The 20681-nt window shown below is 47.0% G+C and overlaps 1 protein-coding gene across 3 annotated transcripts in view; it reads left to right on the forward strand.

The window, feature by feature from the left end:
- ASZ1 (ankyrin repeat, SAM and basic leucine zipper domain containing 1) overlaps window positions 1-20681 on the forward strand; it is a 302090-nt gene that overhangs the window by 11426 nt on the left and 269983 nt on the right. For all 3 annotated transcript variants that reach the window (XM_077265006.1, XM_077265005.1, XM_077265007.1), the window contains exon 2: window positions 8296-8395. In XM_077265006.1, coding sequence (XP_077121121.1) covers window positions 8296-8395 — 100 coding nt within the window. The remainder of the gene's footprint in view (window positions 1-8295; window positions 8396-20681) is intronic.

Below are 20681 nucleotides of genomic sequence, written 5' to 3' on the forward strand. Positions count from 1 at the left end.
TCAGCCATTTCATTCATGATTCTCGTCATTCACTTGTCTGACATCAATTGTTTGACATCATTTAATCGTTGTGAGGGATGTCAAAATCATATACAGAGGGCCAAAATGAAAAGCTTAGTCAAAGTCATGAGCTAACGTCACACAGGCACGGGTTTCTACTTAACCCAATAATGCAGCATAAAACCGGGTCATGCACAGTTCATTATATACATTTTATACGGCTTCAACTCAGTCACTAAACACGCCGGACTTCTCACTTCGTCCAGTTATCATAAGTGACCATACGCCGAACAGTTAATCAATGTCCATGGAGCACAACAAGCACCAACAGTCTGTTCCACTGGCAGATACTTCTCTGCTGTTATAATAGCCCCCTCCCTGGGTGTTACCTTTCTGGAGGTCCTGCTCCACACGCTGACCTTCCGTCAGTCCTCTCTCCTGGGGAGCTGCCTTACGAGGATCACTGTCCTTGCGACCAGGGCACTCCTGACAGTCCAGACCCTATGAAGGTCAGTAGCTCCCCAACGCAGTGCCTTAAGACTCTGCACATTCGGCCTTTCCGTGCGCTCTTCAGGATGTCCATCCCCATCTGGGACGGTCCAACACACAGGCCACTGCGTGTGCTGTTCAGGACGTCCATCCTCACTTGGGACCGTCCAACACACAGGCCTCTCCGTGCGTGCTTCAGGATGTCCGTCCCCAGCTGGGACCGTCCAACACACAGGCCACTCAGTGCCAAAGCCCCACCACGTGCTATTCAGGGAGATATCACTCCCAACACATTGGCTTCCAGGACCTTGCACACGGACCATACAGATCCAAACACTCTCCACTACAGAGACCACAGCATGGTCACATTATGTACCTGTAACCACTCCCATAGGTGGGAGGTGTGTGTGTGGTTAGCCAGACCCGCCCAGCTCTCTGACTAACCCTGCAAGCCTCCCTTTTAGTAAACAAACACAAATTTTTGTGGGACTACAGGCAGGGCTGTGGAGTCAGAGTCGTGGAGTTGGAGTTAGTTTTGGTTGGAGTCGGTAGAAATGTTCCAACTCCAGCTTTAAAAAAATGTATTAATATTTCATAATTGAACTTTCATATGAATTTTATAAATGTTACTCAAATATATATGTTCTATCAAACTATGAACAACAGTGATAAGCAGTTCTGCTGTAGATAGAGACATTTCTTACTTCTTGTGTGTCACTGTTCTCCACTGCCCTTATCTAATCTTATACTTGGTTAACCTCATGGTGCCCCAACCCCCCTACTTACAATGTATGAAACTGAAAGTGAAAATGTGTTGCAAATTCTTAGTAGTAAAGCTCCTCTTCTAGACTAGATGTTTACTAGGTGTGCGTCTTCCAAGCATCTCACAGCTGCTACTCAGAAGAGGATGACTGTAAGGGTATGTTCACATGTTCCTGATTTCAATCCTTTTTTTTGAGGACTAAAACCGCAGCTCTTGGCAGAAAACGCAGGTGCGTTTTTGGTGCGGTTTTTGATGCGGTTTTTGATGCGGTTTTTGATGCGTTTTTTTATGCAGTTTTCTCTGCAGATTGTCTGTGTTTGACACAAATAAAGCTTTTAACTGCAGTGGGGGAAAAAAAAAAAGAAATGATGTCATTTCCTTGTCCAACCCTTTTCTTCTTCCATCCTCCATTTTGGGACTAAACACCAAAATGAGTGGACGTGTTTTGAATGACAGCGCTCCGCAGAGTGCTGAGCGTAGGCCAGATCACAGCCCGCGGATCCAGCTCTATCCAGCTATTTAAGTCTACGTTCACATTTGCGGTCTGCGCCGCAGCGTCGGGCGCCGCAGCGTCGCCGCATGCGTCATGCGCCCCTATATTTAACATGGGGGCGCATGGACATGCGTCGCACTTGCATTTTGCGCCGCATGCGTCACTGCAGCGCACGCATCCGGGCGCAGAGGACGCAGCAAGTTGCATTTTTGCTGCGTCCAAAATCAATCAAAAAAAGGACGCATGCGGCGCAAAACGCAGCATTGTGCATGCGTTTTGCTGCGTTTTTGTTTGCGTTGTGTGTTGCGGCGCCGACGCTGCGGCGCACAACGCAAATGTGAACATAGCCTAAGTGCCACGTATTTAAGTGCCACGTATTTAAGTGCCACGTATTTAAGTGCCACGTATTTAAGTGCCACGTATTTAAGTGCCACGTATTTAAGTGCCACGTATTTAAGTGCCACGTATTTCAGTGCCACGTATTTCAGTGCCACGTATTTCAGTGCCACGTATTTCAGTGCCACGTATTTCAGTGCCACGTATTTCAGTGCCACGTATTTCACTGCCACGTATTTCACTGCCACGTATTTCACTGCCACGTATTTAACTGCCACGTATTTAACTGCCACGTATCACGTATTTAAGTGCCACGTATTTCAGTGCCACGTATCACGTATTTCAGTGCCACGTATCACGTATTTCAGTGCCACGGATCACACATATATATAACGTATAACACACTGACAGGAGCCATAGTTCCTGTCGGTATGTCACTGCGCATGCGCGAGCGAGTTTACCGGCGGTCATTGACCCCGGCACTCTCGCTTAACGGCAGTGCTGCGTGGGAAAGTTCAACGCAGCTGTGCTGCCGTTAACCAAGACGCCGGAGCCATTCAACTCCGGAACAGTACGCGATACACTGCTAGGAGCTTCGCTCCTGGCAGTGTATCGCCGGAGAGCAGCCGATCGGCGTGGGACACTCGTTTTATGGATTCTGCGGACAGGGAGTATGGATTTGATTTTTTATTTTGGGATTTTTCCCTGGAGGATCGAGGGCTTCGCCTACAAGTGTGCTGTTGGTGAGTATATACTCTGTGTTATATGTTGTATGTACTGTACTGTGTGTCATGTATGTGTATTGTGTGTAGGTGTTTTGTGTAACTTTACAATTGTGCTAAGTCGCCGGACACAGGGACAACTCTCCCATCCTAATACCGGATGGGAGTAGTAGTCCCATACGGCGACTTAGCACAATGGTGGCACTAGCGTCGCATGGGGACACACACACACACACACACACACACACACACACACACACACACACACACACACACACACACACACACACACACACCAAATCAATCAAACGGCCGACACGATCCCCATGCGACGGTATGCCTCCATGTCTCTCCGCCCACGCACTTCCGCCGACGCACTTCCGGCCGCTTCCCCGCACTTCCTGCTGCAGCGGTTCTGCACCACAAACCGCAATAAAACCCGCAGATATATTTTTGATCTGCGGGTTTTACTGCGGGTTTGACCTCACAATGGAGGTCTATGGGTGCAGAACCGCTGCAGTTTCGGACAAAGAAGTGACATGCTCCTTCTTTTTTCCCGCAGCTATTCAGCGCGGCTTTTTTTCGGAAATTCAGGATCGTGTGCACAGTGGTTCCTGTTTTCCATAGGGTACATTGTACTGTACCCTGCATGGAAAAAAGCTGCGGAACCGCAGCGGCAAAACCGCTGCGGTTCCGCGGTAAAGAACGCACTGTGTGAACATGGCCTTAGAAGTATTATCCTTTCAACAAACTTTGCATCAGTTAACTGTGAGTACATGAGGAATAACAGTATTACTGACCACTATATCAGTTATACGACCTGGCAATAATTTTGTACAATTGTTTTTAGGAAAAACAATTGTGATTTTGATTGTGAATGCAGAATTAAAAACCTGAGAATGTCAAAGAAGCGTCACATTAAATCAGCTGTATTTGAAGATTTCACCATCATTCAAGATAGAAAACATTATGTCTGTCAGTGTATGACAAATGATCCAGACGAAAACAAATGCTGTGAAGCCAAGATCAGTGCATATTCAGGCAAAGATAAAAATGCTCCTACCAGAGCTTCTAATCTAAAGAGACATTTAGGGTATGTGCACACGTCCGGATTTCTTGCAGAAATTTCCTGAAGAAAACTGGAAATTTTCTGCAAGAAATCCGCTTTTTTTTTTTTTGCGTTTTTTTTAGCATTCTGCAAGCGTAATTAGCTTGCAGAATGCTAAAGTTTTCCAAGCGATCTGTAGCATCGCTTGGAAAACTGACTGACAAGTTGGTCACACTTGTCAAACATACTGTTTGACAAGTGTGACCAACTTTTTATACTATAGATGCTGCTTATGCAGCATCTATAGTAAAAGATAGAATGTTTAAAAATAATTAAAAAAATGGTTATACTCACCCTCTGCAGACAGCCAATCTCCTCAGCGGCGTCCGTTCCTATAAATGCTGGTGTGGTTCAGGACCTTCGATGACGTCGCGGCTTGTGATTGGTCGCGTGAGTCACATGAGCGGTCACGCGACCAATCACAAGACAGCGACGTCATCACAGGTCCTGAACCACACCATATTTAGGAACGGAAGAGAAAGCATGCACCGGAGAGGCGGGAACACTTCGGGGGCCATCAAAGGGTGAGTATATCACTATTTTTTATTTTAATTCTTTTTTTTTTTACCAATTATACAGTGCCCAGTCCGTGGAGGAGAGTCTCCTCTCCTCCACCCTGGGTACCAACCGCACATGATCTGCTTACTTCCCGCATGGTGGGCACAGCCCCGTGCGGGAAGTAAGCAGATCAATGCACTCCTAGGTGTGCGGAATCCCTGCAATTCCGCATTTTTAATGAACATGTTGCTTTTGTTTCGGCGATGCGATTTTTTTGCGGAAAAAAATGCAACATTTGCACAAAAAATGCGGAATACCCTGTAAGTAATAGGAGGCATATGTAAGCGTTTTTTTCGCGTTTTTATCACGTTTTTATAGCGAAAAAACGTGAAAAAAACCCCAAAAATCCTGAACGTGTGCACATGGCCTTACAGCGCTTTCATCCAGAAGTACTGAAAGCAGTGGATGAGAAAGACTGCGTCCAAACCAATGAACCAGTGCCCAGCTCTTCCAGCCAAACAAAGGAGCAGAGAACTTTGCAGCCATCAGTTGCAAGATATTTTGTCAGTGACAAAGTTACTGTGACAATGACAGTAGATACATTTAAAAAACAGATCATAGAGCTTGTTGTAAAGGATAGTGTGCCTATTTCATTATTTTCACGACCAGCTTTTATGTGTCTGAATGGGGAAATGGCCCGCAAGCTTGGTGTTTCTCTGGAGAGAGAGAGTATTAGAAAATTAGTAATCGAAGAAGCTTTTAAACAAAAGGAAGAACTTAAAAAAAAACTCTCAAGGGACGCTTTCTGTTTCTTAAAATGGATGCCTGCACATGTCACAGAGTGAACTATTTTGCCATCAATGTCCGATTTGTTTGTGACAAAAATGAAATAGTTACCAAGACATTGGCAGTAAAAGACACCAAAGCTCATCACACCAGTGAGTTTCTCCAGGTCTTGGTGGAAAAGGTTCTGCAAGACTATGAACTTAATAAAGAGCAAGTTCTTTCTGTCGTAACTGACAATGCTTCAAATATGATTAGTACTATTAAGCTAATGAATGAGAGTAATGATGGTGACCAGCAGCTAGAAGAACATTCTGGGTCCACAGACACAGAAATGTTTGAAATAGAGGAACACAGTATTGTAACTGAGGAGCAAACTGAAGTTGCTTCAGATGAACAGCAACATGATAGTTTAGATGATCTTGTTGAAACTGTGTCAATACGTTCTTTCATTCATCACATGCGCTGTGTTGTGCATACGCTACAGCTGGCTATAAGAGACAGTCTGCAAGAAGGACATGCTGCTGCACTGATTGGCAAGGTGAGAAAATTGGCTACTGTTGCCAGAACCCCTAAAGTTGACTCAATTTTGAAGAGACGTGCTGGAAAAGGGGCAATTATTGATCAAGCCACACGATGGGGCAGTACTTACTTAATGATTCAGCGCTTGGTTGAACTGAAAACCTTTCTTGTAGACATGGCTAACCCTCAACTGACGCTAAATGAAAGTCAGTGGAATCAGGTGACTGAGCTGGAAAAATTGCTAGAGCACCCATTTACAGTGACTAAAAAATTACAAGCAGAGGACTTAACTCCAGGTATTTTCTTAAAGGAGTGGAAGAACCTGATGTTTCGCCTGTCCCAAAGAGGAGGTTTAATTGCAAGTGGCATTGCTACATCAATGAAACGGAGAGAGGAGCTACTATTACAAAATAACATTCTTTTGGCAGCTGTTTATGTAGACCCAATGCATCGGATTCTTCTAGATGATCAACAGCTAACTAAAGGAAAAGAAGCTCTGTTTGAAATAGCAGTAAGGATGAAAGGGTTGCAGAACAGTCAGGAGGAACAAGAAGAATTTGGTCCTGCCACATCTTCACCCTCACCAACTGATGAAGAATTTAATTTCGAAAAATATTTGGATCACAAGGACCGTGCAAAGCTTTCCCGCATAGAAGAGTCATCCCCATCAAAGAACACAGCCAGTACATTTCAGCAGAATTTTTCATGTGCACTAAAAGAAATTGAGAAATTTGACCGATCATCAAAAATAACAGTGCAACAAGCTATTCCTCTGTATCCTGACATTGTCAGAGATGTTGCCCGAGTGATTACTGCTTTGCCACCAACCCAAGTTAGTGTAGAGAGGTTGTTCTCTGCTCTCAAAATAATTAGATCAGATTTGAGGGCATCCATGAAGGAGGATCTGACAGAGGCAATACTTTTTCTGAGGACAAATTTATAGATTTCTACTTATTAACTGCATAAGTGTTTATTGCATATTTACTTACAAGAGTTTAGAAAAGTTTATAAAAGTTATTTGCTATATTCTAATTGTATTCTAATAAATATACCGTATTTTCTGGTGTATAAGACGACTGGGCGTATAAGACGACCCCCAACTTTTTCATATAAAATATGGAATTTGGGATATGTCTGCTGTATAAGACGGGGGTCATCTTATACGCCCAGTCATCTTATACGGCGTGTGGTTCCCAGGGTCTGAAGGAGAGGAGACTCTCCTTCAGGCCCTGGGATCCATATTCATGTGAAAAATAAAGAATAAAAATACAAAATATGGATATACTCGCCCCTCCGAGAAGCCTGGCTGTCACCGCTGCAAGCGTCTGCCTCCGTTCCTAAGAATTGCAGAGGGTGAAGGACCTTTGATAACGTCACGGTCCTGTGATTGGTCCGTGACCGCTCATGTGACCGGTCACCTGACCGTGACGTCATCGAAGGTCTTTCACGCTCTGCAATTCTTAGGAAAGGAGGCAGACGCTTGCAGCGGTGACAGCCAGGCTTCTCGGAGGGGTGAGTATATCCATATTTTTTATTTTTATTCTTTATTTTTCACATGAATATGGATCCCAGGGCCTGAAGGAGAGTTTCCTCTCTTTCAGACCCTGGGAACATCCAGGATCGTCCCTGCACATTCCGTACCCGGCGTATAAGACGACCCACGACTTTTGGGACAATTTTTAGGGGTTAAAAAGTCGTCTTATACGCCGGAAAATACGGTAGTTTTTGTTCTAAGTGGTCTGATTACTTATATGATGGTGAGAAACTGAATAAGCATGATGTTAATATTTTACAACAGTAAATTTATTGTTACGAATTGGCCATTTATGAAGGAGCCTGAGTCGGAGCCGGAGTCGGAACCTGATAAAAACCAGGAGTTGGAGTTGCAACTATGGCTTACCGACTGCACAGCCCTGACTACAGGTCCCAGAACAACTTTACTTCAGGCTTACAGCGTAGACTCCCTCTGCAACACATACCGGCTATTTACAATCCTGCCGGTCACTGTTTCACCATCATAATAACAGTTACGCCTCCATGCGCATCCCGAGGAGCACTACAGTGCCCCCTAGCTGTAACGGGTCACTGCATCACAGTACATTTTTCCTTATCAAATATAATAATGAACTCTTCATGGTGTCTTCAGATCCTATGCACAATAGACGCTCCATCCTCCATCATTGCTTTGAACTGTATCGGCATTTAGGATGAAATATACTCAGGGGACTCGCCTGGCATTGCGAGCTAAATATGCTCACCCTGCAGGCCAGATTTGATATATGTGGTTTAAATGATTACCTGCTCAAGTAAACTAACCCTTCCTCTATAAGATATAGCAGCAGATTAATAAAACAAAAAGCTAGTGGTAGAAGAGTTGGGGACCTTATTTGATGATTGCCCCAATAGTTATCCTGCCAGTTGTTACCTCCATGAGTGGCACTGGGCATGCAGTTGGAAACTAGCTCTAGGAACCATTGTTTGGCATTTGTTTCTTCGGATCAGTAGATCTTCTCCAGTGGTGGTCTCCTGTGTTAGTAATGTCCTTCTACACTAACTTTTATACTGTTAATTTCATTCACAGACGCTCAATACAACGTTGGTCACCAACAGCAATGAAGATTCTCTTAAGAATGCTCTCACTACAGGAAATGTGAAATTAGTCGAAAGTCTCCTAGATTCTGGTGAGAATGATATGCTGCCGTGTGGAAGTAAACATAATGCTGTGTCACCTAAATCACAAACACGTTTTAAGTTAGATCTTAAGTGAGTTGGCTCCCTTATCGCAATTAAAGAAGCACTCCTATCAAAATTTTTACACTATATAGCACTGTGTACTTTCGATTGCTCATTTTGCCCTTCTACCCAGTTAATTCTTCTGTTTTCCATTAGGTCTATATCACATCAGACTAGCTGAATCCTTCTAAGCTCTATATAGAAACACTAGATGGTGGCATGATTGTAACACATCGGGTATTCTAGAATATGTATGTAATTTATTTATGATGATTTCAGAATAATGCAATGAATACACAGGATTCGGCCGGCCGGGTGCAACCAATTAACGACGTGTGGTTCAAATCCCGCGCCAATTCGCGTCCGGATTGCGTCTGTCACTGATTGGTCGCGGCCGGGCGCGACCAATCAGTGAAGCCAGGGCCGGCTCCAGGTTTTTGAGGGCCCCGGGCGAAATAGTCTCACAGCCCACGTATCATATAACACAACCCACGTAGTATATAGCACAGCCACGTAGTATATAGCACAGCCACGTAGTATATAGCACAGCCACGTAGTATATAGCACAACCCACGTAGTATATAACACAGCCCACGTAGTATATAACACAGCCCACATAGTATATAGCACAGCCCACGCAGTATATAGCACAGCCCACGCAGTATATAGCACAGCCCACACAGTATATAGCACAGCCCACGCAGTATATAGCACAGCCCACGCAGAATATAGCACAGCCCACGCAGAATATAGCACAGCCCACGCAGAATATAGCACAGCCCACGCAGAATATAGCACAGCCCACGCAGTATATAGCACAGCCCACACAGTATATAGCACAGCCCACGCAGTATATAGCACAGCCCACGTAGTCTATAGCAATGTGGGCACCATATCCCTGTTAAAAAAAAAAGAATTAAAATAAAAAAGTTATATACTCACCTTCCGGCAGCCCTCGGATCCAGCCCAGGCCTTTACTGATGCTCCTCGCGACGCTCCGTTCCCAGTAATGCCTTGCGGCAATAACCCGTGATGATGTAGCGGTCTCGCGAGACCGCTATGTCTTCTGGGTTCATTGCAATGCATTCTTGGGACCGGAGCGTCGTGAGGAGCGGGAAAGGCTGCCGCGGACGCCGGAAGGTGAGACTATAAAGATTTTTTTTTTTTCTATATTATTTTTAACATTATATGTTTTTACTATTGATGCTGCATAGGCAGCACCAATAGTAAAAAGTTGGTCACACTTACAGGGTTAATGGCAGTGTTAACGGACTGCGTTACACCGCGTTATGCCGCGGTGTAACTCAGTCCGTTTAATGGACTGCTAAAACGCGATGTGGGCGCTGACTGGAGGGGAGTAGGGAGTGGCCAATTCGCGGCCGGACTGTGCCTGTCGCTGACTGGTCGCGCCCAGCCGGCCGTGACCAATCAGCGACGCGGGATTTCCGTGACAGACATACAGACAAACAGACGGAAGTGGACCTTAGACAATTATATATATAGAAGAGGGCAAATCTCCTTGCATGAGTCATCACTGCAAAAGTCCCAGGGGCTAGAAGTGGAGCAGCTGGATCAGGTGTTGAAGAGGTTGACTCATGCAGGAAAAAGTGACTTCCTGTTTGTACATAGAGCAGAGAAAAGAGAAGAATTAGCTGTGTGAGGCAGTGGGGGATCATATGCGAGGGTCGATATGTGTCCCCCAGGATGCGCACTATGTCCTATTAAACCTGCTGGACTACCTTGTGTTCACAGCAGGATGCCTGTGACTCACAAGGCAAAATAAAAGAAAGTATGGATTGGGTCCAAGTAGAGACACTGTCAGATTTTAGGAAAACCCATTAAGGGCTTTTATTTTTAGAGGGATTTGCAAGTTTGGGGGAATCGCTCCCTCCACTCCGGGTTTTGGAAGTGGCTCTATGGCCACGATTTCATTTAAATCTGTCAGTTTTGCCTTGCATTTGCATTTTCAGCATCAAGAGCAACAGCAGCAGCACAATCACCAGCAGGAGCTGCTGGTGGCGAGAGGCGCCCTAACCAGCGACCCGTGATCTGTTCTGAGGCCATCTACAAGGTCTGGTCAGAGGAGGCCTGGGGACGATATGGAGGCTTTCCTCACCGTGTTAGAGCACACAGCAGAGCGGGAGAGCTTGCCGCTGTCCCAGTGGACTGAAGTGGTGGCCTCATTCCTCGAGAGTGTAACAATTATAATAGAACACTCAGGAACCTCTTGTCTTAAGACAATGAGTAAACTGAACAGAAGTCTGGTAACATGTCTGTATTTACACAAACGCAGGTGCAGCAAGTGAGCAACAGTTCAAGAAAACACAGCAAACGGAGATAGTGAAGTAGTCCATATGCAGCACTGCTGCAGGCAATTCTCTTGGGCGATGCACACACTAGGGAAAGCCGTTCAGAAGACACAGTTCACAACAAGGCTGGCAGTCTCAGAATAAGAGTTCTGAAACTAGTGTAGCTGTGAGTCTCTTAGGAAGTCCAGAACAGTCACATATACTGCCACTGCACACCAACTAGGTTAGCTGAAGCAGGCCGAGCTTACTTGTCCAAAGCAGGTAGGTGGAGACAGATGCAGAGGCACTCGCACACAGCTTGCTGCTGAGAGCTGGAGAAGGTTTGCTGGAAGGGCTGAACTGGATTTATTGGAGAGGAGCAGTGTCTTTCAGCACAGATTCAGGGATTCAAGCAGAATACACAAGCATGGATTGGAAGGCAAACCAGGGTTATAAAGACAGGGAAGTCGGATCACATGAGCCGAAGCGAGGCAGCAGATGCCATCTTGAAAAAGGGCAATATAGCACCACAGATTAACAGAGAATCCAGAGTCCTGACAGAGAGATGCCCAGAAGGCCTACTTGGACCTCAGTCGGGACGATGCCCTGCACTGAGAAACTGAGAGGTGAGATCCTTGCCCGACTGGGGTGTTCCAGTAGTGTACTCTGTGGAGACTCGCCCTGCCAGGTCTCAGGCATATGACTTACTACAGCTGGTAAAGAAATGACTTCAGCCTGAGACCTTAACTCCTTTCCAGATGATAGAGAAGGGTGGTGGTCGAGCAGCTAGTAAGAACTCATCCAGCTGCAGTTCACCGTTGGGTGGGCCAAGGGGATCCCCGTGACCTAGACCAGGTGATCAGCCTGATTGAGCGTTATACGGCCACTCAGGACTTTATGCAGAACTCTGCTCCACTACGGTTATCACTCTGGGCCCCACCAGCCCAGGAGCTTGGCAAAGGTCCACGACCCTCTGCTGGGGTCAATCAGGACAGAGTCCGTACGGAGGGGGTACACCCGGAGTGAGAGTGACAAGAGACCCAGTTCCCCTAAACTGGCCCCGAGATCCAATCGTGCCAAAGCTATTTAGTGTTAGCTGTGCCAAGGGCCAGGACATGTGGCTACCAACTGCCCCGACAGCTGAACCTATGGACTGCGGGTATACGCTCCGTATGTCAATGTACACCCAGGCCGTTTTCACAGCTGATCCGTTTGTCCCAGTGAGTGAACCACACCTGTGCCAGGTGCACGTCAATGGACACCAGGCCGAGGCCCTCCTGGATTCAGAGAGCCTAGTGACATTTGTGCATGGGTCATTAATTTCGGGCTTAGAACCCACTGGGCAAAATGTGGGTGTCTTGTGTATCCATGGTGAACTCCACGAGTATCCGACAGTAGAGGTGTTACGCAGGGAGATTAAACATGTGGTGGGGGTAGTGAAGAACCTTCCTTACGGGGCTGTCCTTTGAAGGAATTTGCCCCTCTTCCGGTCTCTGCGGAAAAAGAAAATTAACCCTCCCCAAGCAAATATTTTGCTGGGTGCAGAGCCCGAAGATCCTGACACAGGGATTCCTGCCGTTGGGGTCACCCCCATAGGGATTGAGTGTGGACCCGATAGGTTTCCCCTAGAGGTGATGTCAGAAGAGGTTGAGGAGACCTCAACAATCCCCAAGCTGGAAGTGCCCCTGGGAACTTTTGGGACAGCCCAGCTACAGTATCCCACACTGACCCGGGCACAGGAAAGGGTAATCGATGGAAACAGGGTGGTTCAGCAGCCAGGTGTGGAGTCCGTGTTCCCACACATGGCTATCAACAACAAATTACTCTGTGGAGTTGATTAAAATCTGGGACGAAGTGGTAGAACAACTGGTAGTGCCCCAATCCTACCATGGGGCGGTGCTTGAAATGGCTCACACCCACATGCTGGAAGGGCACTTGGGAGCCAAAAAGACGCAGGAGCGCATATTGCAGCGTTTTCTTTTTGGCTTGGGATCTACGCTTAGATACAGAGGTATTGTGAAACGTGGCCCGAGTGCCAACTAACCTCACCCACCACAATCTATTGAGTCCGTTGATACCTCTACCCATTATAGAATTTACCTTTTTAGCGGATTGCGATGGATCTGGTAGGGCCGATGGTAAAATCCGCCCGGGGCCTCCAACACAGAATAGTGGCCGTAGAGTGCGCCACCTGGTACCTGGAGGCCATTCCACTTCAGCACACCACGGCTAAGCTTATCACCAGGGTGTTTTTTGCCATGTTCTGTCACCTTGGGCTACCGAAGGAGATCCTTACTGATCAGGGGACTCCTTTTATGTCCAAGGTGATGAAGGAACTGTGCAGGCTTCTCAAAATAAAGCAGTCCCGCACGTCGGTGTATCACCCCCCAGACCGACGGATTAGTTGAGCGCTTCAACAAAACCCTCAAGTCCATGTTGAAGAAGATGGTTTCCAAGGACGGAAGGAATTTGGACATGTTGCTGCCCTACTTGATGTTCGCCATTTGCGAGGTACCGCAGACTTCCACGGGATTTTCACCCTTTGAGCTGCTGTATGGCAGATATTCTTGAGGTCTGCTGGACGTAGCCAAAGAAATGTAGGAACAGGAACCTACGCCACATAAGAGTGTAATTGAGCCCATGGCCAATATGCAGGATCGGATTGCAGCGGTCATACCTATAGTAAAAGAGCATTTGGCGGATGCTCAGGCAGTGCAGAGCCGCATATAAGAAAAAGGCTACTGTACACTCCTTTAAAGCAGGAGATCGGGTTTTATACTTGGTACTCACCACCGAAAGCAAGCTTATGGCTAAGTGGCAAGGGCCATATGAAGTTTGGGGCAAACGTTGGGGAAGTGAACTACCGAGCTTACCAGCCCGGGAAAAGAAAACCTGAGCAGTTATATCATGTCAATCTGTTAAAAGTGTGGAAGGACTGGTAATATTTGCTTACTCCAGACGCATCATCAGAGGACCCTCCGATATCGGCTTTGACAAAGGCCGAGAGAGAGGTAAAGATATTCTTTCATAATAGCAGCATCAAGAGGTGCGGAAATTAGTACAAGACAATATGTATATATTCTCAGAACTATCCTGTCTTACCTCTGTCAACCAGCATGACATTGTCACCGAGCCTCACGTAAGGGTGCAAATGAAGCCGTACTGTGTATCCGAGGCCCAGAGACAGGCTATCGTGAGCTCCAGCTAGGAGTAATTGAGGAGTCCCGAAGTGACTGGGCTAGCCCCATTGTGCTAATCCCGACGCCGGACAGATCATTATGGTTCCGTAATGATTTACGCAAATTTAATTAGTTGTCGAAGTTCTACCTTTATCCAGTGCCCTGGGTGGACGAGCTGATCGAGTGACTGGGGCAGGCCCAGTACTTTACCACGCTCGTTCTGACCAAGGGTTACTGGAAGGCACCTCTCACGAAGTCAGCAAAAGAGAAGACCGCCTTCATAACACTGGAGGGTCTGTACCACTATGTCATCTTGCCGTTTGGACTACATAGGGCACCAGTCATGTATCAGAGGTATGCGTCGGCATACTTTGATAACATCATCATCTTTAGTACGGACTTGCATACCCACTTGTCCTGGGTACAAGCGGTGGTGAATTTGTGCAGAGCCACGGGCTTGACAGCAAATCCAAAGAAATGTGCCATAGGGCTCGAGGAAGCCCGGTAATTAGGGTACGTGATCTGCCTTGGGGTTATCAAACCTCAAATAAATAAGATCGAGGCCATACAGAACTGGCCCCAACCTGCTACCACCAAACAGGTTAGAGCATTTCTCGGCATCTTTGGGTATTAACGGAGTTTTATACCTAATTCTCTGTGAGAGTAACACCCCTAATCAATCTCCTAAAGATATATGAGGAAGTGAGGGGGATCATATGCGAGGGTTGATATGTGTCCCCCAGGATGCAGACGGAGTTCTGTTAAACCCGCTGTAGTGCCATGTGTTCACAGGGCGCCTGTGAGTCACAAGGCAAAATAAAAGAGAGACTGGATTGGATGCAAGTAGTGACTTTTTAGTGATTTTTAGGAAAATCTGTTAAGGGCTTTTATTTTTAGAAGGATTTGCAGGTTTGGTAGTGGGGTGAAGCCCTCTTTCCATTCCGGCTTTTGGAAGTGGCTCTATGGCCTCAATTCAATTTAAATCTGTCAGTTTTGCCTTGGGTGTGTCAGTTTGGAGTTTGCAAGCTGCACCCAAGAGACACGGCAGTGTTAGGCTATGTGCACACGTACCGGTTTTTACCGCGGAAACGCAGCGTTTCTGCTGCTGCGGGTCCGCAGCAGTTTCCATTGCGTTTACAGTTACATGTAAACCCTATGGAAACCGCAATCCGCTGTGCACATGCTGCGGGAAAAACCGCGTAGAAACGCAGCGGTTTACATTCCGCAGCATGTCACTTCTTTGTGCAGAATCGCTGCGATTCTGCGCACATAGGAAAGCATTGATCCGCTTACTTCCCTCATGGGGCTGTGCCCACGATGCGGGAAGTAAGCGGATCATGTGCGGATGGTACCCGGGGTGGAGGAGAGGAGACTCTCCTCCAGGCCCTGGGAACCAAATTTGTGTAAAAAAAAAAAAAAAGACTTAAAATAAAAAATGATATACTCGCCTCTCAGCGCTGCATGCGGCCGTCCGGTCGCAGGGTTGCTGTGCGAGCAGGACCTGCGATGACGGCGCAGTCACATGACCGTGACGTCGCGGTCACATGACCGTGACGTCACGAATGTCCTTCTCGCACAGCATCTTTGGAACCAGACTGCCGCATGCAGCGCCGAGGAGATCGGGACGTCAGAGGGTGAGTATAACCATTTTTTATTATTTTTAACATTACTATTGATGCATATTGCTGCATATGCAGCATCAATAGTATAGGAGTAAACCCGCAGCGGAAACCGCAAAACAAACCGCGATAAATCTGCAGGGATAACCGCAGCGGTTTTGCCCTGCAGATTTATCAAATCCGCTGCGGGAGAACCCGCAGAGCACCCGACCTACGTGTGCACATGGCCTTTATTGTACATGGCAACGGGTTCGTAACACGGACTGTGTCCGGAGGATATCACTCCTGTTTGCGAGTCTGCAAATAAAGGCATTATTTATGTTATGCAGGAAACACAGAAATGTCAATCTGTTACAGTGCACCAACCTCTGGCTGGACTACAACTGGGTAGAAGGCTAAAATGAGTAATTATAATTACGCAGTTCTGTATAATATGATGACTGAAATATGTTAAGAGGATAAAAACCGTGATTGAAGTTCTTCTCAGGGGTTTTCTCAGCTTCTTCTGCAGACTCACTGTTTCTTTGGCTTCCCTGTTGGTTGGGGAGTGTTACTCTCCAGTATTTACAGTTTGAACTAGTGACATCATTGCATCTCTGGTCTGAACAGTGCAGATTTTTAATATTGCTATAAGAGGAAGCTTTGTCAAATACGCATGGGAGGAGGATGCCAGACACTCAAGATGGCTGGGTTTAGCTATCAGGCTGGCCACAGAGCAGCTCTTAATAGCTCTATTGCTCTCTCTAGCTTGTACACACTGCCCTCCTTTCCTAGGGGGCCAGCCAGAATTCAACGGTAGCTTGCAACTTGGACAACAAGCTGTAAACAATTGACATTTGATTGACAGGTCTTTCTCTTGTGTGTAAAGGCCTATATAGTAACACCACCACACATAACCCACAGCATTTTTTAATGCTTATAGTATTTATATACTTAACCCTTCAGGTGCTTCAGATGAACTAATGCAAACTGGAATGAATAAATAAATGCTGTTTTATTGACAGTTTTTTTCACTTTGAAAAGGAATATTTATTTATTTTATTATTTTTTCACTTTGAAAAGGACTAATTTTAGAAACAACACCCCACAATTTCTCCTGCATATGGAAATATATATAATAATGCACTACTTTTTGGGCGCATAGCTTAAAAGGGAAAGAGCATCAGTTTGAGCTCACATTTTGATGTAGAGGTTTCCTTTACCTTAATTGCATACCACAGAAGCCCTGTAGCCACCAAAATGTTAAAAAAACAAAAACACTTTTTATCCTGCCCAGTACTCATTACATTACTCTAGAATATGTACCGTATATACTCGAGTATAAGCCGACCCGAGTATAAGCCGACCCCCCTAATTTTGCCACAAAAAACTGGGAAAACTTATTGACTCGAGTATAAGCCTAGGGTGGAAAATGCAGCAGGTACCGGTGAATTTCAAAATTAGAAATAGATACTCCATACCATTCATTATGGCCCCATAGATGCTCCACATAAAGCTGTGCCATATATAATGCTCTGCACCGTTGCCCCATAGCTGTGCCATATGTATAATGCTCTGCACCGTTGCCCCATAGCTGTGCCATATATATAATGCTCTGCACCGTTGCCCCATAGCTGTGCCATATATATAATGCTCTGCACCGTTGCCCCATAGCTGTGCCATATAGTGCTCTGCACCGTTGCCCCATAGCTGTGCCATATAGTGCTCTGCACCGTTGCCCCATAGCTGTGCCATATAGTGCTCTGCACCGTTGCCCCATAGCTGTGCCATATAGTGCTCTGCACCATTGCCCCATAGCTCTGCCATATAGTGCTCTGCACCGTTGCCCGATAGCTGTGCCATATAGTGCTCTGCACCGTTGCCTCATAGCTCTGCCATATAGTGCTCTGCACTGTTGCCCCATAGCTGTGCCATATAGTGCTCTGCACCGTTGCCCCATAGCTGTGCCATATAGTGCTCTGCACCATTGCCCCATAGCTGTGCCATATAGTGCTCTGCACCATTGCCCCATAGCTCTGCCATATAGTGCTCTGCACCGTTGCCCCATAGCTCTGCCATATAGTGCTCTGCACCGTTGCCCCATAGCTCTGCCATATAGTGCTCTGCACCGTTGCCCCATAGCTCTGCCATATAGTGCTCTGCACCATTGCCCCATAGCTCTGCCATATAGTACTCTGCACAGTTGCCCCATAGCTCTGCCATATAGTGCTCTGCACCGTTGCCCCATAGATGCTCCACATAAATCTGTGCTGCTGCTGCTGCAATAAAAAAAAAAAAAACACATACTCACCTGTCTTGCTTGCAGCTCCTCGGCGCCATCTTCCCGGCGTCTCTCCGCACTGACTGATCAGGCAGAGGGCGGCGCGCACACTATATGCGTCATCGCGCCCTCTGACCTGCACAGTCAGGGAGAGACGCCGGGAAGATGGCGCGACGCCCGGCGTGTGGAACGCAGACAGGTGAATATGCGATACTTACCTGCTCCCGGCGTCCCGCTCCTTCCCCCTGCCTGTCTTCGGTGCCGCAGCCTCTTTCTCTATCAGCGGTCACCGGCACCGCTTCATTAGAGAAATGAATAGGCGGCTCCGCCCCTATGGGAGGTGGAGCCGCCTATTCATTTCTCTAATGAGCGGTCCCACGTGACCGCTCAGGGGAAGAGGCTGCGGCACCCGGAGACTGTGGGACGGGCAGGGGGAGCGCCAGGAGCCCCGGAAGCAGGTAAGTATATGACAGTGCTCACCCGCCGACCCCACCACCGATCATGACTCGAGTATAAGCCGAGAGGGGCACTTTCAGCCCAAAAATTTGGGCTGAAAATCTCGGCTTATACTCGAGTATATACGGTATGTAGTTTATTTATGAAGATTTTAGAATAATACATTGAATACACAGGATTCGGCCGGCCACGACCAATTAGCGAAGCGTGGTTCAAATCCCACTGCGCCTGTCGCTGATTGTTCGCGGCCGGTCACGTAGTATATAGCACAGCCACGTAGTATATAACAGCCCACGTAGTAAATAGCACAGCCACGTAGTAAATAGCACAGCCACGTAGTAAATAGCACAGCCCACGGAGTATATAGCACAGCCCACGGAGTATATAGCACAGCCCACGGAGTATATAGCACAGCCCACGGAGTATATAGCACAGCCCACGGAGTATATAGCACAGTCCATGGAGTGTATAACAGCCCACATAGCATATAACACAGCCACGTAGTTTATAACAGACCACGTAGCATATAACACAGCTCACGTAGTATATAACAGCCCACGCACGCAGTATATAACACAGGCCACGTAGTGTATAACACAGGCCACTTAGTGTATAACACTGGCCACGTAGTATATTGCACAGCCCACGTAGTACATTGCACAGCCCACGTAGTACATTGCACAGCCCACGTAGTACATTGCACAGCCCACGTAGTACATTGCACAGCCCACGCAGTATATAGCAATGTGGGCATCATATCCCTGTTAAAAAAAAGAATTAAAATAAAAAATAGTTATATACTCACCTTCTGTTGGCGCAGGATCCAGGTGAAGCGTTTACCGATGCTCCTCGCGCGCTCTGGTCCCAAGAGTGCATTGCGGTCTCGCGAGATGATGTATATTGCACAGTCCACGCAGTACATTGCACAGCCCACGTAGTATATAGCACAGTCCACGCAGTATATAGCACAGCCCACGCAGTATATAGCACAGCCCACGTAGTATATTGCACAGCCCACGTAGTATATTGCACTACGTATATTGCGCGCTCTGGTCCCAAGAGTGCATTGCGGTCTCGCGAGATGATGACGTAGCGGTCTCGCGAGACCGCTACGTCATCATCTCGCGAGACCGCAATGCATGGAGCGGTCACCGGAGCGTGGCGAGTAGCGGGAAAGGCCTGTTCTGGATCCGAGGGGCCAACGGACGGTGAGTATATAATGTGTTTTTTTTAATTTTTTTTTATTTTTAACATTAGATCTTTTTACTATTGATGCCGCATAGGCAACATCAATAGTAAAAAGTTGGTCACACAGGGTTAATAGCAGCGTTAATGGACTGCATTACACCGTGGCATAACGCAGTCCGTTAACGCTGCCATTAACCCTGTGTGAGTGCTGACTGGGGGGAGTATGGAGCAGGCACTGACTGCGGGGAGGAAGGAGCGGCCATTTTGCCGCCAGACTGTGCCCGTCGCTGATTGGTCGTGGCCGTTTTGCCGCGTCCAATCAGCGACTTGGATTTCCATGACAAACAGAGGTCGCGACCAATGAATATCCATGACAGACAGACAGACAGAAGGACAGACAGAAAGAAAGACGGAAGTGACCCTTAGACAATTATATAGTAGATACACTGCTTAAAATAAAAGGGAACACTTAAACAACAGAATATAACTCCAAGTAAATCAAACTTCTGTGAAATCAAACTGTCCACTTAGGAAGCAACACTGTTTGACAATTTCACATGCTGTTGTGCAAATGGAATAGACAACAGATGGAAATTATTGGCAATTATCAAGACACACTCAATAAAGGAGTGGTTTTGCAGGTGGGGACCACAGACCACATCTCAGTACCAATGCTTTCTGGCTGATTTTTGTGGTCACATTTGAATGTTGGTTGTGCTTTCACAACCAACAGCTCATCCAGGATGGCACATCAATGCGAGCTGTGGCAAGAAGGTTTGCTGTGTCTGTCAGCAGAGGCTGGAGGCACTACCAGGAGACAAGCCAGTACACCGGGAGACGTGGAGGGGGCCGTAAGACGGCAACAACCCAGCAGCAAGATCTCTACCTCAGCCTTTGTGCAAGGAGGAACAGGAGGAGCACTGCCAGAGCCCAGCAAAATGACCTCCAGCAGGCCACAAATGTGTCTGAATGGTTAGAAACAGACTCTGAGAATGGTCTGAGTGCCCGACGTCCACAGATGGGGGTTGTACTCACAGCCCAACACCGTGCAGGACGCTTGGCATTTGCCACAGAACACCAGGATTGACAAATTCGCCACTGGCGCCCTGTGCTCTTTACAGATGAAAGCAGGTTCACACTGAGCACATGTGACAGATGTGACAAAGTTTGCAGACGCCGTGGAGAGCGATCTGCTGCCTGCATCATCCTTCTTCAGTATGACCGGTTTGGCAGTGGGTCAGTAA

Source organism: Ranitomeya variabilis, chromosome 5, assembly GCF_051348905.1.
Source record: "Ranitomeya variabilis isolate aRanVar5 chromosome 5, aRanVar5.hap1, whole genome shotgun sequence".
Taxonomy (NCBI): Eukaryota; Metazoa; Chordata; class Amphibia; order Anura; family Dendrobatidae; genus Ranitomeya; species Ranitomeya variabilis.